The sequence below is a fragment of the Rhizoctonia solani genome, chromosome 11 (assembly GCF_016906535.1).
Source record: "Rhizoctonia solani chromosome 11, complete sequence".
NCBI classification, from domain to species: Eukaryota; Fungi; Basidiomycota; class Agaricomycetes; order Cantharellales; family Ceratobasidiaceae; genus Rhizoctonia; species Rhizoctonia solani.
This window is the reverse complement of record NC_057380.1, coordinates 294,940-318,102: the sequence shown is the minus strand read 5'-3', so window position 1 is coordinate 318,102 and position 23,163 is coordinate 294,940. Positions and strand designations below refer to the sequence as shown.

Sequence of the window (23,163 nt, the reverse complement as noted above, 5' to 3'; positions counted from 1 at the left end):
TGCTCTCGTTTGAATTGTTCCACTTACTCATGTACGAACCCCGTTGATCTTATAAGGTCCCGGGGGGGGGGGGGATTCTCTGATAACTGTCTTTACTTTCGAACCACAACAATCGAGTGTTCTACGGATTTTCATTATCTCGGCGACACGGTCGCCATCGACGTTCGTATTACAAGAGTGGACGATAAGTGAAATCTCACATGTACACTTTCCACGATATTCGATTCAACTTGATAAACGGGTACTATAGCTGGTGGGAGGGCGGTAGATTTCCAAAGAGGCAATCATAAATTTAAGCTCGAAGCAGCCACAATACAGATAATTTGCATAAAGGAGAAGGAAGGGCAGCAACAATGGATCGTGATAGTTGCTGATATCGTCATTAGATGAACAAGTTCTCCCTCGGGAAATTCTCATCAGAGCTCTGACCGCCCCTTATCATCCGCCGTTCCTCCAGGAAAGGGATCCTGTATATCTGTATGAATGTTAGATAAAATGTAATATTAGCACACTTAATCGTCCTTACTTTACAGGTGGTTCCGGGAGAAGGAAGAGTACCATTTACGAAATAGTTCTGCACAATAGAAAACTGCGGGCACTCTCAGTAGACGTATTATCAGGGATGATTTGGCGGCCTCACCATTTGCTAGACAATTTCCATGAAGGAATATGCTGAAGGGCAGTAACATTACTGGACCCTCCGAAGGGAATAGTCACCTAAACTTACGCCATAAGCTTCCTACGTTACCAACACAGTCGAGTCTGCAAGTGCATGGGCAACCTTCTCAGCCGACTTGTAGGGTGTAATAGGGTCGATGGTGTTCCCTAAATTCAAGTCATTCGGTCTACCACTAGTCGCCGGAGACGAAATGCACATGCACACCTAGAATCAAAAGTGGCTTTGACAATTTCGACAAACTCGTTTTCCATGGGCTACCAAGCCGTTCAACCTCTCGGTATGGCCATTGATGGCAGTAGAGGCCACCCTGTCAGGTCGAGCGGTAATATTAGCGGTTGCAAAGCTGTCAGGTATGCTCGAACACGCTTACCTCGCCCCGTGCCGGTCCAACTAAATACAAATTAGTATATTCCAAAATTCATTGAACCAGCTCACGTATTAGAGTAACATCTTTAGCCACTCTCATTAGCTCCTGAAACACTTCTTTGGTAGTCACACCAGCTTGATTAACTGCATCTCCACAGATAATCGCTTGAAACGAGTAATTGGGGGTATCATCAGTGAAATCGTTATGACTCGATCCTCTCCACATATATGGGGAGAGGCGGGAGAGTACAGAACTTCCGGAAACTACGGCTTGTGATCGCAATTTTCCGTAAATGCCGGAAAGAGCATTTGATAGGTTATTCCACTGATCGGGATCTGGCAGGTTCTTTAGTAAAGATTCTTTGAGCTCTTATCAGCGATCAAGGTAACGGCAATCAAACAGCTGTAGGCGCACCACGAATTCCAGAGGAGCTGAATTCTGCAGTTTTGCCGTTACTTTTTTGTGTTCGTACGCTAGCTATTAGACTCAAAGATTTCAGAAGGACAACAGAAACATCATCCCAGGTTGCTCACGTTAAGTAGATTCTTGAGTTTAGAAAGAAGTTCGGCTTGAGTCTTTACGCCTTTTCCGAACTCGCACGACTTGGGCCGTTCAATACAGGCAGTAGCAAATTTCCCCAGTATCTCATCAATATGTGTTGCTGTGACCGACCATGACTTTGGTGGATGACTCAGTAATTTACCTAATTGCAAGCGGTCCATAATGAACTAGCATACCATATGTGGCGGCTTGTTCGCCCAATATTCCGGGTCTACAACACCTCCTAGAATAACGCGATCCACACGCTCTGGGAATACTAGGCCCAATATTCAGTTGCTTCTGGATATGGGTTTACACAAAACACACAATTGACAAAGTAGAGTCCGATCAGGCTCCCATGTCTATCTCACGGCTGAGCGGTTGGCTGCAATTAAGTTCAACACTTACGAGAATCCCCAGAAATTTATTTTCTCCGCGCCTCCATAAGCTTCATTGATTGCAAGCATGTCCCTTACGGTTGCAACTGTGCCTATATACGATAGTGTGTCTGGAATATTCCGTTGTTCGCATTTTTTCTTGAAATTTAGAAGGACTTGATCTGCTGATTGGGAAAGTTCAAGAAACTCGGCAACATCATCCTGGGTTGAGAAATGACCACGTGCTTCAAGCCCAGGACCAAACACCGTATCGGCCCAGAGCTTCTTTTCTTCGGACGCGCTATCGAAGCAGTGTGCCTGTGGCCGAGAAGAAGGCACACCCCGGGGGTCCCAGCCTATAAGAGGTGAGTATCCAATGCGTTTTAAAAAGATAATAAATGGAAACAGATTACTAACTAATAAGATCATAGTGGCCCCCGGTCATCTCTCGGAGTTAATGCCACTTCTCGACAAGCAAGGAACGCCCGCTTTGGCCTGAGGACCTTTATGAGTACTCAAATAGAAAGCAGATGTTCAGAATTTTCGTTACATGCCTGGGCCTCCTGGATCAATAAATATTGAACTAAGCCATTCAGGGGCCTTCTTGAGAGCGGGAAGTCGGATTACACGTAGAGTGAAATTCTGGTTGGACGTTGGCCTCTCTCGATAGTCTAAGGGTACCACGATATTAGCACATTTCAATAAAAAAATATTCGGAACATGTTTTCGATATATGTACCGTGGGTTGGTGAGCTGAATTGTTAGCTAGTACCATTCCTACAACCGACACTACACCCATAACCATCGTTCGTAGTAGATTCATTTGGACTAAAGTATTGATTCTTTCGGTCAGAAAGATTTCTGCGCTTAAATCAAACGTATGATGGCAAGAGGTGGTTGGAAAGATCAACCGCTTTCTTAGGGGAATGGCTTGATGTATGAGATTTGGATCGAAGTGTCCGACTCGATGGTGTCTATTATGAAGTACCAAGACCCGGCTATCTCACAATCGACTCAGGTGAGCCCTCCGATATTTCATGTGTAGATATTCGAGCCCTATGACAGTGTTTGACGGGGATATGTCTTTGTGGAAGAAAGAAGCCTTTTCCTATTATGGGAAGCGCCTTGGGGGATTGGTTCCAAATGGCCTTGAATAATCGTTTCCGAGAGTAGGGGCCGTTGGAGTAGGGGGTACACGGGGGTATGCTCCCCAGTCGCATGTATATAGCACGTGCCCGCATACGCGGAGATTCATCCCTTCCACCGCTACACATCCCCGTCTCCACCGTGGTCTCAACAATATTGAGAACTGAAAAGCAAGTCGGAGTGATAATTCCTTGCTAGCACCAAAAACCAGAGTCCGGCTTAAAAATGCTACAATCAATCATTATATATGCCTAGCCGCTCAAGTAAACCTCCGTTTGTTTGGAGTTCCCCAGAGATTACCAATCAGGCGGCTTAGCTCTAGGGTATTCTAGAGGCCCCTGTAGATGTCTGGAGCGCTCTGGGAAACTCTGGAGTTAAGCGCTTCTTTTGGAGAAGTGAACGATTTTTTTGAGCAGCCAAGTCTGTCGGGCCTCGTTAATGCTTTGTTCAACACTAATTATGGCCTTCAAATGCTTTCAACTGATGCTATGCATTATTTCTATGATTCACTTGTTTTTTTTTGTAAAGGCATATTCGATCTAAGTCTTCTTTATAAGGCATTGTATCCGCATTTTAGTATATACCCACTATAGAAGGTCGAACACGTTGCACTCGCAGTTCATAACCAACAGACCTGCCTCAATATACTCACTCAAATCAGCATTGCTCAATCCAGATTTGTCCGATTGTTCAATGCTGAAAAGTCTGAACATAGACTCGGAGGTAGTGTAGTCCGGTCCGCCACTAATTGAATCCTGAGGTCTGTCTCTTGTCAGGTGGTATAGCCTCATGCTCATCCCTCTATTATTCTTGTCAGCGCTCTGGGTTGCCGGACTCGGTTTCTCATCTTCCGTTAGCCAACTCAATAAATTTACGTCAATTTGTCACGAATGTACCTGGCATTGATCTAGATTCACCCAGGCTGGCCTCAAAGTACACAGGAACATTTACAATAGCACCCGAGACCGCTTTCGACCCATGTTGTGTAATGACACAGGCCAAATTCTATATAAATGATGGAGAATTAAGATCTATCATCCAGCACTACAGTCCCTCTACAGCTCTGTCAACCCAATCCTAGCTGTACCTGCCTGCGTTTTTATCATTTTACGCCATGGATCTCTACAAAGTCGACAACGACAATACTGCTAAAGTTTTTTGGGCTTATAGCACACTACTTATCAAGAAATATCAGAGCGAAGAACTCAAATTCGACACCGGTATCCCATTACCCCAGGGTGATAGCAAGGAAGATGTTATCAAGCCCGTTGAACGTGTTGCTGTTATCGGCGCGGGTGTTTCTGGCTTACGTGTGGCAATGAAACTTGGTGCCAATTACAAAGTTGACGTGTTCGAGGCGGCTGGTCATGTTGGTGGTCGCCTTTACACGTATAAATTTCCACATGGAGGCGAATGGGATTACTTTGTTTGTATTTCAGCTCTTCCAGAGGGCTCACGCTAATCTCTATGCTCCTTAGGACGTTGGCGCAATGCGGTTCCCGTGCACTTCGGTCATGAAAACAACCTACCAGCTTTTCAGAGAACTTGACATCCCATTACTTGAATACCGTATGAATACCAGGGAATCTTTCTTGTACTACAATGGTATTCGACGCCAACAAAGTGATGCACAAGGTGAAGACTTTGGTGCTTGCCAAGCTCGAGGAGGCAATGTTCCTGACGAATGGGCGGACCAGGGCTACGACAGACTAATGGAGAATGTCTATGCAAGGTGGCTGCATAGACTGAGAACTGACTTCAATGATGCTCTTGAATACCTTGTGGAACATTACGACAAGCATTCTACTCGTAGCTTGATGGCATTTGTGGAATTTCCCGAAGTGATAGATAGCGAGACGGGTCAGGTCATCTTCCCAGCAAAGAAGCTCTATCCTACTACAGTCATAAACTGGCTAGAGACTATGACATTCTCTGCTGGGTGGTTCGATCGCGCTTTCGTGTGAGTCACTTTATTACTAGGCCAAGTTTGTGACTGACACGGTAAACAGTGAAACAATCCTAGAGATGTATGCATTTGCCGAAGGGTTACCAGACACCAAATGGCGATGCGTCAAGTGAGTTGACCAGTCATAGCATGATCTAGCCGCTGAGCAGCCAAAATAGGCACGGCTCGGAGAGGATTACTGACGCAATGAGGGAAAGGCTAGAAACGGACGAGACATTCAAGGAGAATGTCAATATCTATCTACGTCATCAGGTCACCTCTGTTGTGTTCAACAAGGCTTCTGGAGAGCTCACCATTTCCGGGAAACACCGTACGAAGCCGGATCTACCTGATTTCGATTCATTCGTAAAGGCAGGATACTCTCACGTTGTTTTGGCCGTTTCTCCCCAGGTCATGCGATTTATCGATCTCTCAACCTGCGAACTCGATTACACTCAGAAGAGTGCCCTTCTCATGCTCTCCCCTGGCCCATCTACCAAAGTGGGAATCAAATTCAAGACCAATTGGTGGAAAGAAAAATTTGGGATCAATGGTGGACAGAGTAAGACAGATCGACCAGTTCGTACTGTGGTGTATCCATCCCACGGGGACGGCCAATCGACCGTGTTGATTGCGAGCTACTGCTGGAGTATGTATCTGATATCCAACGTCCCGCTACTCTGACTTACAGTTCTGCGTGCAGCTCAAGATGCCTTATCTATGGGTGGGCTAATGCAAGGAGAGGCATCGTTCGACAACGAACGACTGAAGAATGCCATTTTACGAGACCTTGCGGATGTTCATGGCGTCGATCTTAGCTTCTTGGAAGACCAGTTCCAGTCTATGTATGGTTTCGACTGGACTCACAACCCCAAGACAATGGGTAAGTAGGTTTTCCTTCACTTGTAATCCCTTGTTCATAAACATTTTGCAGGTGCCTACGCATTCTTCGGTCCAGGACAATTTAGTACACTATACAAGAGTATGACTCGATGCGCGGCTGACGGACGGTTACATTTCGCCGGAGAGGCAGTCAGTACATGTCATGCGTAAGCCAACTACTCTGTCTTGTGAAACCAAACCTGACGTACTTGAGATCACAGGTGGGTTGCAGGCGCGTTGGAGAGTGCCGAACGAGTGGTTGGCCAGATAGACCCCAGTTATCTAACCAACCAGCCAGCTACTGCTGAAGGAGTGCCCCATGGAGGAGCTGTGAAGATTTCCCGATCTTACTACCGAAAGATTTGCTTTTGAAGCAGCTCGGGATAAGCAACTATCTGCAACGGTCCAATTCGTAGGGGGTACCAAGGAGATGATGATCTCCGAAGCTGTAAACATCGATGAAAATGAATCATATTGCACGATTTAAATTTGTTACATTAACTTGAGAATCAAGCTTGGTCGGCAGCGATTCCGATCGAGAGAACCCATCCTTAACTTAGGCCTGCGCCCCCGCTATTACTCGTGTATTGCACACGTCTCTGTATTTCACGTTGCTTCTTTTTTCCCGGCTCCTCCAGTCGCCGCGCTCCGCATGTCAAAGCTGGAGTACCACTATAACAGAGTGTCTTTTACGCACTTCAGCTGCTTCTCCGGAGGTACTCACCTGGATGCTGTCGCCCACCGATATTCCTAGCATTAACATAGGTTAACTCGAGATGCCTGAGGTACCATACCTTCATTTATGTCGTGTCAGTAATTTCGCTGCGTACCAATCAATAACGCAACAGCTGAGGACTTGTCGTAATAAACTACTTGATTCAACATCCAATTATTCTTCATTGTGGGCTTGCATGTTACACTCCAGGTCGTTTCATACTGAACGCCTAATATTATCCTACTACGTACCCTGGCGTCGACCATTCCCCAATGTTTAAAACGAACAGGGGCTGACTCCTTTGTACCTAAAACGAGACGTATATTATGAAAGTCTTGAATTCGCCATGGGGTTTACATTATCAACGCACAGTACCGACGATGCCGGGTATTCTTAACCTGCCTACTGCTCTAGGGGCGCTCCAATCTAACTGGCATGATCTGTTAGCTATCTATTTGTAACTCTCCGTATCATATGAGTATTCGTGCTACAACTTCCCACCCGACAAACATCAATAACCGTCACCCGACCCGAGTTACTGAAACCATACCATCACCTAGCGCATCAGGAAAAGGAGCTGTCGCGGCAGATGCCTGTGTATGTTATATAGAAAACAGGAAAACGATGCATATATAGGGCTGCAGCAGATATCCATCGACGACTATCTCACAAAACACACCCTTTCCACAACTCTACGACCCGTCTATTTCAAATTCAACCCACTCGATAATCCCTCCCCTCACGATTCCCCCCACTTTGCACAGGCCTAACGCAGCCATCCCAACAAGGTCCCATCAAGAAGCACAAAAATGATATCATAGTAACAAGAACTCGGGAACCCACTAGCCAAGTCCATTTCTTTCTCTCTCCATCAACACGCTAATCCTGAAATGGTTTATCAACTTGGATGAACGGAAATTGCGTTCCAGAGCTTCGCAGGATACGGATAAAGCTGTTCATCGTTGCTGCTGTGCTATCGTATGGGATGTATAGATGAAGGTGTTGCTAGCGTTATTATGCTCATACTAACGAAACCTTCCAAATCGTTCGAGTTTGTTGTTAGCGCATACTATTACACCTCGGGTCGAACCAACAAATAGACTGCAACAGGATCCGGTAATCCCCCCCCCCCCTCGAGCCCGGGCAAAACCCAAAACCCAAAGCCCACAGACGACTCGAGCTCTGTTGTTTTTCCCAGCCCAAGACGTCTGATCGGAAAATAAACCGGAATCATTCCATACATCATTTCAGCTGATAGATTAAATTTTTCGTAGCAAGACCACCCACTAAGAGAGGCATGAATTGGCAAAAGAGGCGAAAGGGCAACAACAAACGTGTATAAATAGGTCTAGCGCCGACGAGGTGGGAAAATGATCGGCGATTCTAGTTGGTCTACAGTGAATCAATCGACTGTTTTCTTTTTTTTTTTTTTTGGGAATGGGTTGTAGATTGTTGAGCCATATGGGTGTGATGGATCGACGGTGGCCGTGGGTTTCATAGCTGCGGCTGCTGTTCGAGACATGGTTCGAGTCGAGATCGATCGTGAAGACGCTAGCGGGGTTTACATATATATGCGCTGATCATAATGGACTAGCACCGCATACAATTATGGAATTGGTTAATACCAATGGAATATATACTCACTCGAGCCGCCGCGATCGACATGGTTATGGCGCGAGGTTGCTCGCTAGAGCTAGAATCCCGGACCCGGTCGACCGCTTGGCCATATACGAATATAGCACGCTAATCGTGTTTGGGCTGAACAAGGTACTTCTTGAGAAATGCGTATATATAACTTTTACACATCACATAGCGCCAGCGCTAAAACACACACGTATCACAAAAGTAAGACAATGGGCGCCATCGAGTCCAGACAGGGCAGATTCAGATCTTAAACACAAAACCCGACACACATCTGCCCTTGTTTTATTTTTTTTTCTTTGACAGGTGTACAGAATTCAGGACGGTGTCCGAATCGAGATAAGCTTGACACATGTGATTTTGTCCAACAAGCCAAGGAAGGGACCTCAAAGTCAAATTCATCTCGAGCTTCGGTCCTTCGGAACCGGTTCCTCGCTACAACAAACTCAAGCCCACAATTACAAGAGGCCAAGGCAGAAAATTCCAAAACACCATTGATATGCAATTTGCTCCAAGTACCTATATATGCAACATACACAAAAAAAACCGAGACGGCCAAACACAGCCCGAAAGCCAGAATATAAACAAACCTAACAAAAAAGATGAAAACACGAAGATTATGAAACACCTCCAAGAACATGTCCAGGTCCGATTAATACCGGAAATGTCCAACAACAGCGTGGAAAAAATGAAAGATACAGAAACAGCAGAGAGAGACAACACGATCCAAGTTCCAAACAGCACGACAACGACGACGACAAGTAGAGCAACACAGCGAGACTCGGTTTCCTCGTAGGGGTAATAGATCGTTTATAAAACGGTCGAGGAGAGCGCGAGCGGGGGGGAGATTACGAAAGCGAATAGAAAGGAAATAATACAAACAACGAGGGGAGGTGGCATATATTTAGAGATATTCTAGATTGAATTCGAATCTGTTTTTTTATGGTTTGTCGAATCGGTTAGGCGCGCAAGTCGGGCCAGAGACCGTGGGGCGGGGTGTTATCCGCAGCCCAGATGTTGGCGACGGACGAACGACGGCCAAGACCGTACGTAAGACCCGCATCGGGCTCGTCGCTCGGCCGATGACGAGCGAGACCAAGCCCTTGAGTCGTATCGGCCCGTCCAAGACTGACTAGACCCGCGTCACTCGCCCTGGTGCGCATCGAAAACGCAGCGCCCGAAAGACGAAGGGAGGCATCTGATTGGCGGGTCCGGAGCATGTGAGATGTGATTGAACGGCTCGTGGTGGTCCCTGCAGCGTGATCGACGGAAGCACGACGATCAAGCATAGAAGCGCGAGGGGGATTGAGGGGCAGTGTGGGAAACGAGGGAGAGAGCGACATGGAGCCAAAGGACGAAACGAGCGAGTCAGGGTTTGTGTTCTTGCTAGGGAACGAGTAGTTGCGTGCGGGCGGAGACACGGGCGAAAGGCAGAGTCCGAGACCTCCTCCAAGTCCGGTGGGCTCTGGGTGATTGAGAGCATCGACACTGATCATTTGGGCGAGCATGTTGATGCGCTCGGCTTGGGCACTTGCCGGAACACTGTCGGCAGCGACGCGTCAATTGACTAGGACAACTAGGTGCAATCAGGACACTCACCATTTCCATCGGCGAATGGGTAACAAGTCTGGCAGACTTTCCGCCTCCTCCAGTTCATGTAGGAGCACTTGCCGCAGTACCAGTCTCCCGGCTGGTGCTCGACCGGGCCGCGATTGCCGGTGTTCATAATCGGAGGGTGGGCGCCCGGTGCGAACGGAGGACGAATTTGAGATGCCTGGGGCAGGGGTTCGTTCCGGCCAGAACATGACGAGGGGAGCCGAGGGGATAGGGAAACATTCTGGATGCGGCCGCCGCGAGCAAAGGCCCGTCCGGATGGGGTCAGAATAGAAGGCAGTCGTGGGGGCTGCTGTTTTCCCGCGGATGGGAGCGGGTCGAAGCGGCGGGGCGGGGGTGGGCTGAGTGGCAGTGATGCACGGTGGTCGAAATAGCGATCATAGTCGGTGGATGGCTTCGGCATAGACATGCCGATGTCAAGTGGGCGAGGAGCGCCACATGCAATACAAGTCGTGTTGCGACTGAATACGATGAATGGTCAATTCAGATCTTGTGGACAGGCGGCAGACATACCCAAAGTTGTGTGCAGTACAGGAAGGAGTGAGGCAAATCCAATCGCCTTGCTTGAACGCGGGACGAGGCGAAGGGGGATTGGTCGAAATCATAAAGCCAGGAGCCGAGTCGAATTGAGCCGAACTCGGGGTTGGGCGTTCAAAGGGCAGCAATGGGCGGGTCGAAGGAGGGGTCCGTTCGAGCATTGGGTGTCGTTCGAAAGAAGTCTTGCGTTCCAATAGCTGGGAATTTGAGTTAACGTGGGCGCGCTCACTTAGTCCCAACCCTAGTGCGGATCCGTACAAGCTCAGGGTTGAGCTTGGGGAGAGGCCCCATCTTCAGACGAAGAGCCACAGGACGAGAGCGCGGTAGTAGGCGTAGGCGGAGTCAAGTACCCTGCCTTGGGCGGGGACGATGTCGGGGTATACACCTCGTCCCTACTCGAGTAGAGCACAGCATTATTGCGGGGGGCGAGATCTGATCATTACAGTGGTTAGAGCGGAAGCAGCACGATAGAGGGAACAATACTGCGGAGGCAAAATCGTCGATCAGGACATATTAAACTTTAGACAATGCCAATTTGACCGACTTACCGAACTAAAATTGATGTTGAGCGAAGATTCATGTTCGTCGTACATCTCGAATCGACGAAGCTTTGTAAACGGTTGGAGATCGTCTTCGAGTGCAGAGGCGATAGAGACTGAGGTCAGTCCGTCGAGTCGAAGAGCACGACAGGCCTATAGCCCAAGGATAAGCACACTCGACAACAGGAAATGAAGAGAAACACGCACGTCGTCGTGGGTTCGAAAAACACACCAAATGGAGGATTCTTGGCCTGGAGGGGCACCACCAAACTGCTCGTGGAGAGACCATGCCTGGGGTAGGAAGATATATAAGCTGCGGGCGATCATCAGACGGGAACTACAACTTACCGAAACGGGCAGCATAACACCATGCGCATTCAAAAGCCCGGTAATCGCTTTTCCAGCGTCCAATCCGAGATTGTACATCTAGAGACAAAGATAAGAAACAGCAACAAGATAAGGGAATCGAACATACGCGCACAACCCGCGAAGTCGAACTGATAAACAGTTCATGGACGTTACGACCGTGGGCGAGCATATGTGTGATACGTCGGGATTTACGCGCAAAGAGTCGATCTTCCTCCTCGGGGTAAGGGAAACGCGTCGATTGTCGGTCCTGCACAGACCTTTTAGCATCTGCACGAACGATGACCCTGCCCTGATTCGGGGGTGTCGCATCAGGCGGTGCTATGCCTAATTTGGGTGAAACACGGAGACCTCGATGACAATTATCAACCTGTCCAACCCATCCCGGCTTCCATTCTGGCCCCACCCCGTCTGCCATGGATTCCTGCTTTCGGGTAAAATTAATTCTTTACCGTCACTCCCTACTCGGTGACGATGCGCACCGACGTCAATCCTCTCGTGTCCTCAAGTCCCGCCCCGGTACCCTTATTTGGCTAGGAACACCCACTCCCGGTCCTGCGCCCACCACTACCGCCCGGATCTGTCTATTTCCAGAGCACAGCATCCAAGGGCGTGAGCTCTTTTTCTCTCCTTCCCTCGTCGCTCCAATTCAGGTGGCTGCAAAGAAGATGGACCAAAGGACGAGGGGCAGATGTTGCTTATCCTAATTTCCAATAGATGCCCTGGCGATCAACTGGAACCCACTGTTCTTATACAGTTCACACTTTTTTTTTCTTCTCTATCGCTTCGTATCAGAATATAGATCGCATGGATATGATTACAGAAAGACAGTCAGAAAAAAAGCCATTCTGGTTCCGATCGTGATCTATACAAAAATATCCCTGCGATAAGACAAAAGTGTGTCCAATCAGTGTTGCGCCCAACCGGGAAAGATTGACCATGGAAGGCATCCATCCAACTATTTGGGATCCTTCCCCCTCCCCAAAACCAATTTCGCACTCAGCTCGCCTCTCGGTCCTTGGATACATAGTGCGCAGAAAGAAGAAGAAGAAGAAGAAAAAACACTCACGCCGATCATCCAATCGGAAAGGGATAGCGAAAGAGAAAGAAAAAAAAAAAAGTCCAAGCCTGGGAAGATCGTTGAGCTATATGCAAAAGTGCCCGATCAAATCTACGGCCTTGTCCGTGGGTTGAAATCGCATCACGGTGTTCGCGCCCGACATTTCCGCCAAGTGGAGGGGGGCTTGTATGCTTTTGCCTTGGACCTTGACCTTGCCCAGCCAATCGCGCTCCTTGGTATTCCCTCCCATATCCAATCACCACCCAAGCGACATAATCCCAGGCACCACGAGAAAAAGACTTGCAAAGCCAAACCAACGGTCAAGTCTGGGCCCCCCAGTTCCTGGATAGAAAATATAACTCAATATCAGCCTCGAGCAACCTTGTATAGCCTAAACGAGGAACGACTCTGCCGACGCATATACGGCTTGGCCGCCAGCCCAGGAGCTTGACAGGGTATAACTTATGCCTAGCACTAGTGAATATCTTAGTAGCAAAAGTGGAGTCGAATATCATTTAAATCTATAAACTTGTTCCGCTATCACATGTTTCTGTTCGCTTCGCACGCTGGATCAAGATTTGGCGTGCCGGCGCTCGATCAAGGATCCGCTCCCAGGGAAGTAAATAACGTCACTACAACGTCGGTGGTTTTGTATATACGCAATTGTATCCCACGTTTATAAAACTCGAACATGTGATATTTACCCCGGGCTTGTCGGCAAAACCGAAATTCCAATGATAAATTGGGTGGGTAATTGTGCTAGTACCGTGCCTTCCGCACTATAATGAATCAACAATCACTGTCCTCCCGCTCCGTTGGCAAGCGGGCCGGACCCCCAAAGGCTATCCCACAAAAAACCATATAGGGCAGGACTCTGCCTTTATAAGACTAGTGCGCCCGCAAAAGGGAATCGACCCAACCAGTCTAGCCCAACCATTCCCATGCGCCCGACTTTACGGTCGCTGACTCAGCGGGGATGACTCGACCCAAGCGGAATGGGACGAATTCAGAAAACTTTGTTCCGGTGCGGTCGGGGGTGGAGGGAGGGTACATACCGGGTACACTCTCCCGGTTGAAATGCAGCATGTAGGCCCCTGCACAGCTCTTTTGGAATGTAACTCCTACTCTACGGACCGCACCGTAACTTCTTGTGCGAATGTATTAAGTTCCAAGTATTCAGTTGCAGTGCTCATCAAGAGAATGCTGTGGTGTATACGCGTGCTCGAGGTGTACCTAATTGATGTGAGGGAATCCCAAATTGAGCGAGGAAGGTAGCTAATTGAATTAGTCACGGGATCAAGTGTGGATTAGTACAGGCGAGAAGCTACCGTACATGCGGATTGAGGATATGCGCTCTTTTTATCCCAAGGACTCATAGCGAGAGGAACTTCTCGATTGGATGGGGAAAGTGGGAAAGATACATGCACAAAGAGGAATCAACTCTAAGCGAGCGAGAGTTTCGGAGAGCACAAACGTGATCAGTGGGTAGCAGCGACAGGGTGCGAACACTTGAGTATTCACGTATCATAGGGATCAACCAAGATGGATGGAAAAGTTTCCTATTAGGCAGGTTTTGTACAAGGGTAAAGCCCAAGCCCGTGGACAAAACATTCATAGACCGTCTTGGTCAATGATTATTTTCCTCTCTGATACGTTTTTGAAACCAAAGCTATGTGCATGTCCAGTTCGGATCCATACACCGTGGAGTGGCTCATGGACTTGAACAAAACCTGACACCCTTGCGGTCCACACAATCTTCAGAACACGAGTTATCAAACAGCCAAATGAATAGCTGCTTGTGGGGTTAATGCGCACCCCAATAGCGCATCATTCATCATACTGGCTGCGGAGGCTACCCAAAACTACAAGAAGTCATAACGCGAAGTATTCACCGAATTACACCGGTGGTATCAGAGATTATGTCACAAAACGCCAGAACGTTCGAATGGAGTTTGGGTACTTGAGCCCCACTCAAGCAGAGATTGACTCCCTGAGGGGTAGGGTCTACCCAGTCATCGTCAGATTCAAATTTCTCAGCATGGGACGTGAAAGGAGCCTCTAGTATCTTCTCTACCAAACCCGATCTCTGTCTCCTGCCTTGCTGAACCTCCACTTCGGCCTCTTCCCTATTCCTTCCATCTTTAGCTTCATCGTGATCTAGCATCGCTCAGAAGCAGCCATGTCCCTATTTAAGGATGAACTCTTGCGTATCGATCCAAGCCACCTGTCAAATAAGGCATCCTTGTAGCCTATAGGTGTGGAAGGCCCATCATATGGGGTGAATATATAGTCCTCTCGGATCAACTTAAGTGGGCATTGTCCGTTCGTAAATGCCGCAAATCACCGGCATAAGCCGCAATCCCATCGAGAAGATGAAGTTGAAATTGGGCTGTATTGACGGTGCGGGGCTCTGGAAGTTTCTGTAAGCAGTATTTACATGCATAGAGTTGGCCATTCATTCGACGTCCATGCTGAAATATGTATGGCTCTAACTATTGATGGAAATTGAATTTCTGGCCTATGATGTGGACAATGCTCGGGTATGTGGGTAGGTACCCGACATTTGATATAAGGTTAGATTGTTTTCCCAGAAAGTAAATTGACTGGAATTCAATGCGTGAATATGATCGGTTCATCTCTCATAATCACCAAAGGTCATGTGTTTACAGTTATCCAATTAAGTGAGCATGCGACGGATCCCTTCCTCAATAGAAGCCCAACGAGTCGCATCGACCTCAACCCCAAGCAAAGGTGTGCCCATTATACCAAGGATTGTGTAGAGATGCCAGGTGAATAAACAAGAAGACTACTTTACGACCTATTGATACCTGTATATCATATAAATGGGCGTGGACCGAGGCTTCTGTGGGCTCGTGTAGTCTAGCGTTGTGAGCGTCATTGACGAAGGTCTCCAGAAAAGAATTGACGGTGACCCTTGTTTTTGCTTGATGTTCGTTAGACGTAGGAAGCATTCTAAGGCAAGATTAGCTCGGGAGGCGGCAGCGGAAGAATACCAAAGTACGTTCTTAACACAATGTTCCAACTCCTTAGGGTGGATTGTTGACAGACACCACCTATTTTTAGTCGAAATTCATCTTTGATGTGACCCGTAATTAAGCTTCGCCAATGCGAGCGATCTTCGAGTCGTGTTAAAATTGAATGTGTTTATTCAAGAATGAGGATGGATGATGGGCCAGCATCTGCAGTTATGTTGATAATTGCTTCCTCAACTGGTGCAACCATTGGTCTTGAGCAGCTATAGGGATGTAACTTTCCCAGTGTGAAACAAACATCGCCAGGCAGATCTGGGTGACCAATGAAGACTAGGTTGAAATCGCAACGGAGGGCTACGCCAGTAATAAATCCGGAGTCGAGAGATAAGCTTTGTTTAGACCCAAACATTCGAATCATATCATATGCGGCCGACCCCTTGCTGCCTCAAAGCGCTGAAACGCGCGTCCGGGTCACCCATAAGTTCGCCCCGCCAGACTGAGCCACTGATGAGCTTTAAAACAATGAATTCATGCTGAAAACCACTTTGTTCTTTGTGATATTCGAAAGTTTGAAAGGTCCTGCATGTCTGGCTCTAATACCAAACGCCCTGATCCTCTGGTTCTCATTGATCAACCAAGGGAGGAATTTCCAGACGAACCAAATGATCCAGAGGATGCAAGTAGCTTGCTGAGCATGTTATCTATTGGTTACGTTATAGTAAGAAGAAAATGGGCTGGTACTAGGAGTCAAGAGATAGGGTATAGCACGAGGCTTAGCCGAGACCACTTGTCTACTCGTCGTGCAGTTTATACGTGTGTATGCACAAAACGATCGGAAGTATTTTGTCAGCCACTGGAGGCTTTTAGAAAGACCCGCCGAGGTTGTACGCTTTATTTATCACTATAGACTCGTACTCTGTAGATAACTAGATTACCGTTAGAGTAGCGGGTGCACGAGGGTGCGCTTCCAAGTCGCATGTGTTTATTACGTCCCTGTATACACGGATATTCATTCTCATTCTACCACTATGCATCCCTCTCTTTACCGTATGAACATCTAGTGTCTTTTTTTGGTTTGAGTCTAACATAATAAGGTCTCAGGCTTCACTCTCCCATTCGACGTAGACTTTGTACATAGCTCACTTGAAATACCATAGTTCTTAAGACGACCTAGCGGAACACGGAAGCAGGCCAGTAGTAATATGTTGGCGATTCATGCTGCAACCCTCACCATTTCCTCTTGATCTCGTGTATTGTTGGTTTCGCCCACACATAGCCCCTTTAGGTGAGTACAGGTGAAGCTCACCTGGGTTGAGTAATCGATATATGCGGATGACGTAATCGTCAACGAAGGTCCCTATCGCGGTTCGGGCCAGAGCACATATATCTAAATTAAAAACATTTAAAAGTCTTGATTCAGAGCGGTATCAAAGAATCCTTGCCGAGCCTCAGTGGGTGCCGCTCATTGATGTGTAATGCCAGTCCAAGTGTAAGCGAATACGGGTTGGGGTTTCGAGATGTCGGTAAATGCGCATGTATCTACCTTGACGATTACCAATCCAGGTCGGTAACAACAATGTACAACTAAAGTAGCCAATTAAGGCAATCACACTTTGCTAAATAAAAATTCGATTCATTATTCCAGACATGACAGAATACCAGGGAGATGAAACAAAAGAGCGACATGAGCCCAAGTAAAACAACATACAAACTCAAGAAGAATAGGTACAGATCCAATACACACAATTTCCGCCTTGGTTATAAACATCCATGTCATTACCTACGGGTATCAACGAGCCCCCAAGCCTCGTGAAGTACTCTAACTGCACAAGGATACTGCGTCCTGAAACTGTTCGATTTGGCCTTGAGATCCCCGAGTGTGAAATCGGCACCCTTTTCAGCCCAGGTCAGCCCTTGATTGTAATTATGAAGGAACAAGAACTTACAGGGTGAGCTAATGATGGAATGCAAATCAGGTCAATCAATTAGAACTCAATCACAGCCAGCGAGCAACTCTACTTACGACGATGGTAAGATATCGGTTGAGCCTAAATTGCAAAAAAAAAAGTAAACATAAGGAGTGCTAGAAGGCGAATGAATAGAACGTACCTTGGTTCCAAAGTATTCTGGATCGGGCGTATATTCCGTCTCACTTCCCCCACGCGCTTGAGCCTTGAAGCCCAAAGCTGTCAACGCCTAGACCAGACCAAATTGATCTTACTGTCACTAAAGAAGAGCACATATGGCTCATACCTTGTTGAAAGCGCTCCATTTCATCTTGCTCGTATCCTTTGGGTCGCACCTGAGAATCTTCTCCCAGCCAGCACGTTCTTTTGCTGACATATTCTGAGCTAGTTCAGTCAACCTGCGCTCCCATTCCGTATCGTCGTTCGTTGGGGTATGGCAAACTGACGTCTTTGAGGATGCAGGTCCACGAGACGAGGTGGTGATAACGCTCGTTGCGATACTTGTCGCAACGGACGAAACACTCGCAACACTCGCGCTACGATTGCGTCCTGGAATCACAGGCGGACTAAGCATGTTAGTCGGCGTGCTACGATGCTTGGCGTGCATAGAAGCCCGAGGAAGGCCGTTCTGAGAAGGAGCCACCGCGGGGCTTTCGGGTCTCGCACTCGATACACGCGGGCTGGCACCCCCAATATTCAACGTAATCACCTTCCCCCTCGATTTGGGAGTAATGTACGACACGGGGCTGCCAAAAACGAATCAATCGAACCGCAAACACGATCTCATCTATCGATCACAGCCGTACCTTTCCGAAACACTGCCCATGGAACCGACATAAGCGCTGGTCGTTACGATATTGACAGCTGGTCGCGCCTTGGTGGTCGTAGCGGTCACGGCCGCGGCAATAGTAGCAGTTGCATACGAGTTCTTGCGCGTTGGGCCAGGTTTGGTATCTTTGTTCAGGACGGCCGGCGAGGGCGACAACGGCAAGGGAGGGAAATTGTCGGTTGGGGCGGGAATGGCGACTAAACATACATTTAAGCGCCCATGAGCAACCACATCGAGCCAAGGTCACTTACGTTGGGTTGGGGGTATGGATCGCCTGGTAGTGGTGATGGTAGCGGTGGAAGAGGACGTGGTAGGGGTACGGACAACATTCGCCTTGGGAAGGACGACAGCAACAGCAATAGCAGACGAGAGAACAGGCGAAGCAGCCAATGGAGGTGGAGTCAGTCTCCTCGCAATCTCGCTCCAAGTAGCCACTCTAGCTTCAGGTGGAGGGGACAATCGTACATCTGAACTGTGAGTCGTGATTCTGATCGGAGGCGCAATCTATAATCGCAGTGAGTGATTAAAAGCGCTCCGAAGGGATTCACGGGCAAGAACGCGTACATTGATACCCGCCCCAGTCGTCAATTTGTGATCCCCCACTCCTGCTTCAGGTTCGTACTCAGATGTTTCATGGGCGTAGAAAAGGAGAGACTTACCAGTTAAAGCCTTTGCAAAGCCCTGACCCGAATCTGTCGAGTTGCCACTCGCGCAGGCCGGCTATGAAACAGCAGTTCTTTAGCATTCATCCCAACGCGCGGTTCAAATGAATAACCGATCACTCACCTGCGAACGAGCGGGGGAACAGGTTTGGAGCCTAACGGTGGATCCGGGGGAGGTCAGCGTGTGCAACGGGCGGTGGGAGAGTCTCGAGTGGCAACTCACCAGAAACGGAGATCTTGGCAGCTGCGGCACCGAGCGTGGGCCAGTGTTCGTCCTGGGTCATGGAGCGCGTAGTAGGTTGGCGGGACATGGTCTGTCCGAGGGCAATGTGGGTCTCGTGGCGTAGTAATTCAAGATGGTGGTTGTAAGTGATCGAGAAATCGATTAAATCACTTTAAACCCGAGCGCGCGCTATGGCAATGAAGGGGACCCTTAAAGGATTTCCGTTTTTGGAGAAAGGATCGACACGGGGAAAGAGTAATAAGAATAAATATTCGAGAACAATGATGACATACGAGGAAAGAGACGGGGGAGCGGGGGAAGCCCAACCTTCGTGTGCGTTAAATACTCGAAAGGGATTTCGAATTCATTTCGCAGTTAAACATAATTCGATACATCTCGAAAGAAAGGGGGAAAGAAGGACGGTTACCATCACGAAGTCTTGTCAGAAAGACCTGCCAACATCTTTTCGTCAAAGCCATACATCTTCTTGAGATCGCGAGCAATGTCTTTGACGCGCTTGGGATGCAACCATGGGTCCTGTACGGGTGTTTAGTTCCTTTCATTCGCTCTCGGGTAGAGCAGACTCACCGGGTGAGCTGAACAAAGGAGCCAAGATATCAGTTGTCGATCAGTCTATTCAAGTAGTATAGGAAGGATAAACTTACGTTTATGCACCGTATACGACTATATACCAAACCAGAGTTAACCAAAACGTCCCCGACGAATATCAAACCGAGCTTACCTTGTCCTTTTTATCAGGAGGATCAAACCGGACACGACTCCCAGCCGAAGACTCGTCGTACTCGAACCCAAGCTCAATCATCGCCTGCACATTATCACCCAATTCGTCCGTCCATCCATCCATCAAGATCGACAAGGTCATCATGTAAATCACCCCCAGGGACGCAGATCAGAGCCAAATTAATTTAAGCCCCCCGCAGAAAAACCAAACAAACAAATATACTAACCTTGACAAATTCATTCCACTCCAATCCGCCCTGTCCCTTGGTATCATCCACGCCCAGAATCTTCTCCCAGGCCGGGATCGCCTTGGCTCTGACGCTCTTCATATACGACACTAACCGATCAGCCACTCCGCTCCTTTCCACCCCTTCCTCTTCCTCCTGTTGTTGTTGCTGCTCCTTTTTGTCGCCCAAACGTACGGGACATGAACGATCCGAGCTTGTCCAGCTGGGATTCCTCGGGACGAGACTTGGTCTTGGACTTGGGCGCGATGCCCTCTGATTTGAGGTACGACTGGGCCGATTGCGCGGTTTCGGGTTGGGGGGTGTAGAGCGAGGACAGGGACGCCGCGGCCCCGCCCAGACTGCCCGACGGAGACTTGGGCGATTTGGCGCCTTTGGTCTTGGTGGGCGACTTGGACGCCGAGGCAGATGCAGAGCGAGCGGGAGGGGGAGGGGGTGTAGACGGCCTGCCTTCGTCGTCGTCTTCATCTTCCTGTTGTTCCTGTTCGCCGGCCTTTTTCGTCTTTTTCTTCTTCTGCTCAGGGGACGTATCAGCCAGCCGCGTTTTCGCGAATAGGAAAGAGGAGGAAAGGGAGTAGAAAGGGGGAAGACGACCACAGAGGGAACAGAGATAAAGCGCATAGACCCACCTTTTTCTTCTTTTTCCCTCCACCCGCACCACCACCGCCCGCCCCACCGGCATCAGGATCCTCCAACTCCTCAACCGTCACACTCGGCTTTTTCGCCTCAGCTCTTAGCCCCCCCGCGCTCGACTGCTTGGCCTTTAACCGCTCGTTCGCGACGCTGAGCGGAATCAGGGCAGGCAGATCGGCCGGTGTGTGTCGGTACGGATATGTGGGGATAAGCCCGGGCATATCGTCATCCCCTCCAGCACCTCCAGCCGGCTTCTTCTTGGTCTTTTTCTTCTTCTTCTTTGGCTGGGTGGTCGCCATGTTCATCTTGCTCATCGTCGGATTCAAAATCGGGCTGGAGCGGCTGGGGTTCGACGGACAAGGCCGGATCTTTTGTCAAGAACCGACCTGTTCCCGTGTATGAGTACAAGGGAAAATAATCAAAAGGATAGAGCGCACCTTTAAGAGAACGAAACAAGGTTTTAAAAGGATTCATCCTCCCCTCTGGACTCTTCTCCTTCTCCTTTTCCTTCTCCTTGGCCTTGTCAGCCTCGCGCTTCCTCTCTTGCTCTTTGTGATTCTTCAAAATCTGGTCCCAATAGCTCTGCTCCTCTTCCCCCACCTCCTCTCCCTCTGAATACGCATCATCTTCCGTCTCCCACTCCTGGATGTCCTCATCCTCGGTGTCAGAAACCAACCCGGGGGGTATATCGTCGGATTGGGTCGGCTCGGCAGCGATCGCCAGCAGACGCTGTTTACGTCCCGGAAGGTCGTCGCGTGGGTGGGTTTTCCGGACGAGGGCGCGCCGGTTCTTCTCGGCCTCGTCGTCCCCCAATTTCGTGGATGTGAGGGCCCAGGCGGACCATTGAGGTTCGGGATTCATGCTATCTTCGAGACCCCACAGGATGTCGACATCCATCCCAGCGCGCGCCACATATGTCTGGGAAGTGAGATTATTAGCGGTCAATCATTATTAACGGTGGGCCTGTTTAAAAAGGGGGGCAAAACCCCGGTAGAGGGTTGAATTTTGATTGGAAAACGTACCTGATTGATCGTCTCCCATATCTTCTCTAACACAGCTGGGGTCTTGGTCTTGGTCAATGGCTCGACCAAGTTTGCAATCCCGGCTACATGACTAGCAGCGCCCATACTAGCGCGATAAGTAGCGGAAAACGCGTCGGTCATGTTCGTAGGCTGTTGTGCCCTCCACGATTTGGCCTCTGGATTTGAAATGGGGGCCTCTATCATGTCGAGCAGTTGGAGGGTTACCTGCAAGGTAGAGCATTCAAAGACAGGTAGTGAGGGACGGAGAGAGAGACGCACGGATAAATCTCCAATCGCGTCGAATACGCTCTGGTCGAACCGGTCCGTGGTTTTGTAGTTCCCCAAGGCAATGGCGTCACGCAAGCAAAGCATAAGGATACTTAGCTCGTAGCGGGCTTGGGGAAAGACCATCTCGATAATAATGGTATCGACCAATGACTTGTGAAGTTTGAGACCAGCTTCGGGATCCCAGACGAGTCCGTTACTGGATTCTTTGACATGTCGCATGTAGTGTTCTGTGGCAGGTTAGCAAAGTAGTAAGAGTATTGAAAGAACGTACTAGTAGCGGCAGCCAGTAAACCCAGTTCCTTTTGGCCAGACGCCTCGATGAGCTTGAGCATACCATGAAGCTCGAGATATGCGGTAGACAACGCCGGGTTGGCCTTGATTTGGGCAAAGATATTCGAATCATCCAATTCGAGGTCTTTGAGTAGCTTCGCATGGTCACGGACATACTTCCAGGCGGCGGTCTTGAAATAAGCATTGTGGATGCTATGCCAGAAATAGCAAATGAGCGGGGCGAGTACAGACGTAATTCGGAGAGGCTTACCGATAAGCAATAGCTGACGTAACAAACTGTGGATTTTGTGTAGGGTCGCTGCCACCATGCTCGGTGAACAAGACATATTCGCGAGTGTGTTCGATGGTTTCGGTGATATCATCAAAGAAGTATAGGGGATCTTGTAGATTCTGGAGTTCGCTCAAGCAAGCCATGAACTGTGAATCTGCGATACGCAAGAGATCGTCGAGCTTGAAAGGGGGGAGAAGGGCAGAACTCTTGTGCCATGCTGGGGACGCGTCAGTCGAGAACAATGGGAGAATAATAAATGTATTTACCAACAAGTTCGCGTAGCATTTCCTGTGCGCCCTTTTTGCGATAGAGAACCAAGGCCTGGCGGTCGTCTTTGGCATCGTGTGAAGGGCGAATGATCAATGCTTTGGACAGATCCTCCGTGTCATTCTGCTGTTTGCGTCGGAGCACAATGGCCTTGGACGCGTCCGAATCTTCCGGTGCATTGCGAATTCGCCGTCCAATGGGCACCAACGTCCGCGAACTCACCACCGTCGGCATATCGTTGTTCGAATCAAATCCCCCAAGTCAGCTGACCCAGCTTCAATCTCCGTTTCTCTCGTGGTCGATCGAGACACGCGTTCCTAAAT

At 48.8% G+C, this 23,163-nt stretch overlaps 3 protein-coding genes across 3 annotated transcripts; 1 reads left to right on the top strand and 2 right to left on the bottom strand.

Moving 5' to 3' along the window:
* Positions 1–636: 636 nt before the first annotated feature.
* Positions 637–2,408, bottom strand: RhiXN_10175 (alpha/beta hydrolase family protein; the record flags this gene model as incomplete). Its single annotated transcript, XM_043329991.1, has 11 exons — positions 637–717; positions 749–825; positions 884–986; positions 1,050–1,069; positions 1,115–1,391; positions 1,461–1,523; positions 1,580–1,723; positions 1,784–1,863; positions 1,914–1,948; positions 1,995–2,319; positions 2,381–2,408. 11 exons carry the CDS (start codon positions 2,406–2,408, stop codon positions 637–639), a joined length of 1,233 nt encoding a protein of 410 aa, XP_043184088.1.
* A 1,815-nt stretch (positions 2,409–4,223) lies between these two features.
* RhiXN_10174 (Flavin containing amine oxidoreductase) lies at positions 4,224–6,308 on the top strand (the record flags this gene model as incomplete). The annotated part of the gene is made up of 7 exons (XM_043329990.1): positions 4,224–4,535; positions 4,588–5,069; positions 5,119–5,184; positions 5,234–5,703; positions 5,758–5,937; positions 5,989–6,103; positions 6,158–6,308. The coding sequence occupies 7 exons, from the start codon at positions 4,224–4,226 to the stop codon at positions 6,306–6,308; spliced, it is 1,776 nt and encodes a 591-aa protein (XP_043184087.1).
* Positions 6,309–9,251: 2,943 nt separating this feature from the next.
* RhiXN_10173 (YcfA-like protein) lies at positions 9,252–23,074 on the bottom strand (the record flags this gene model as incomplete). Its single annotated transcript, XM_043329989.1, has 32 exons — positions 9,252–9,814; positions 9,892–10,367; positions 10,420–10,640; positions 10,992–11,135; positions 11,190–11,273; positions 11,331–11,408; positions 11,458–11,675; positions 17,186–17,294; positions 17,348–17,355; positions 17,425–17,449; positions 17,511–17,597; positions 17,655–18,114; positions 18,175–18,394; positions 18,449–18,701; positions 18,762–18,802; positions 18,857–18,917; positions 18,984–19,014; positions 19,083–19,173; positions 19,535–19,619; positions 19,671–19,678; positions 19,748–19,766; positions 19,825–19,908; positions 20,051–20,160; positions 20,246–20,582; positions 20,698–21,010; positions 21,060–21,087; positions 21,139–21,619; positions 21,724–21,948; positions 22,003–22,238; positions 22,283–22,494; positions 22,553–22,790; positions 22,840–23,074. 32 exons carry the CDS (start codon positions 23,072–23,074, stop codon positions 9,252–9,254), a joined length of 5,781 nt encoding a protein of 1,926 aa, XP_043184086.1.
* Between the last annotated feature and the right edge of the window lie 89 nt (positions 23,075–23,163).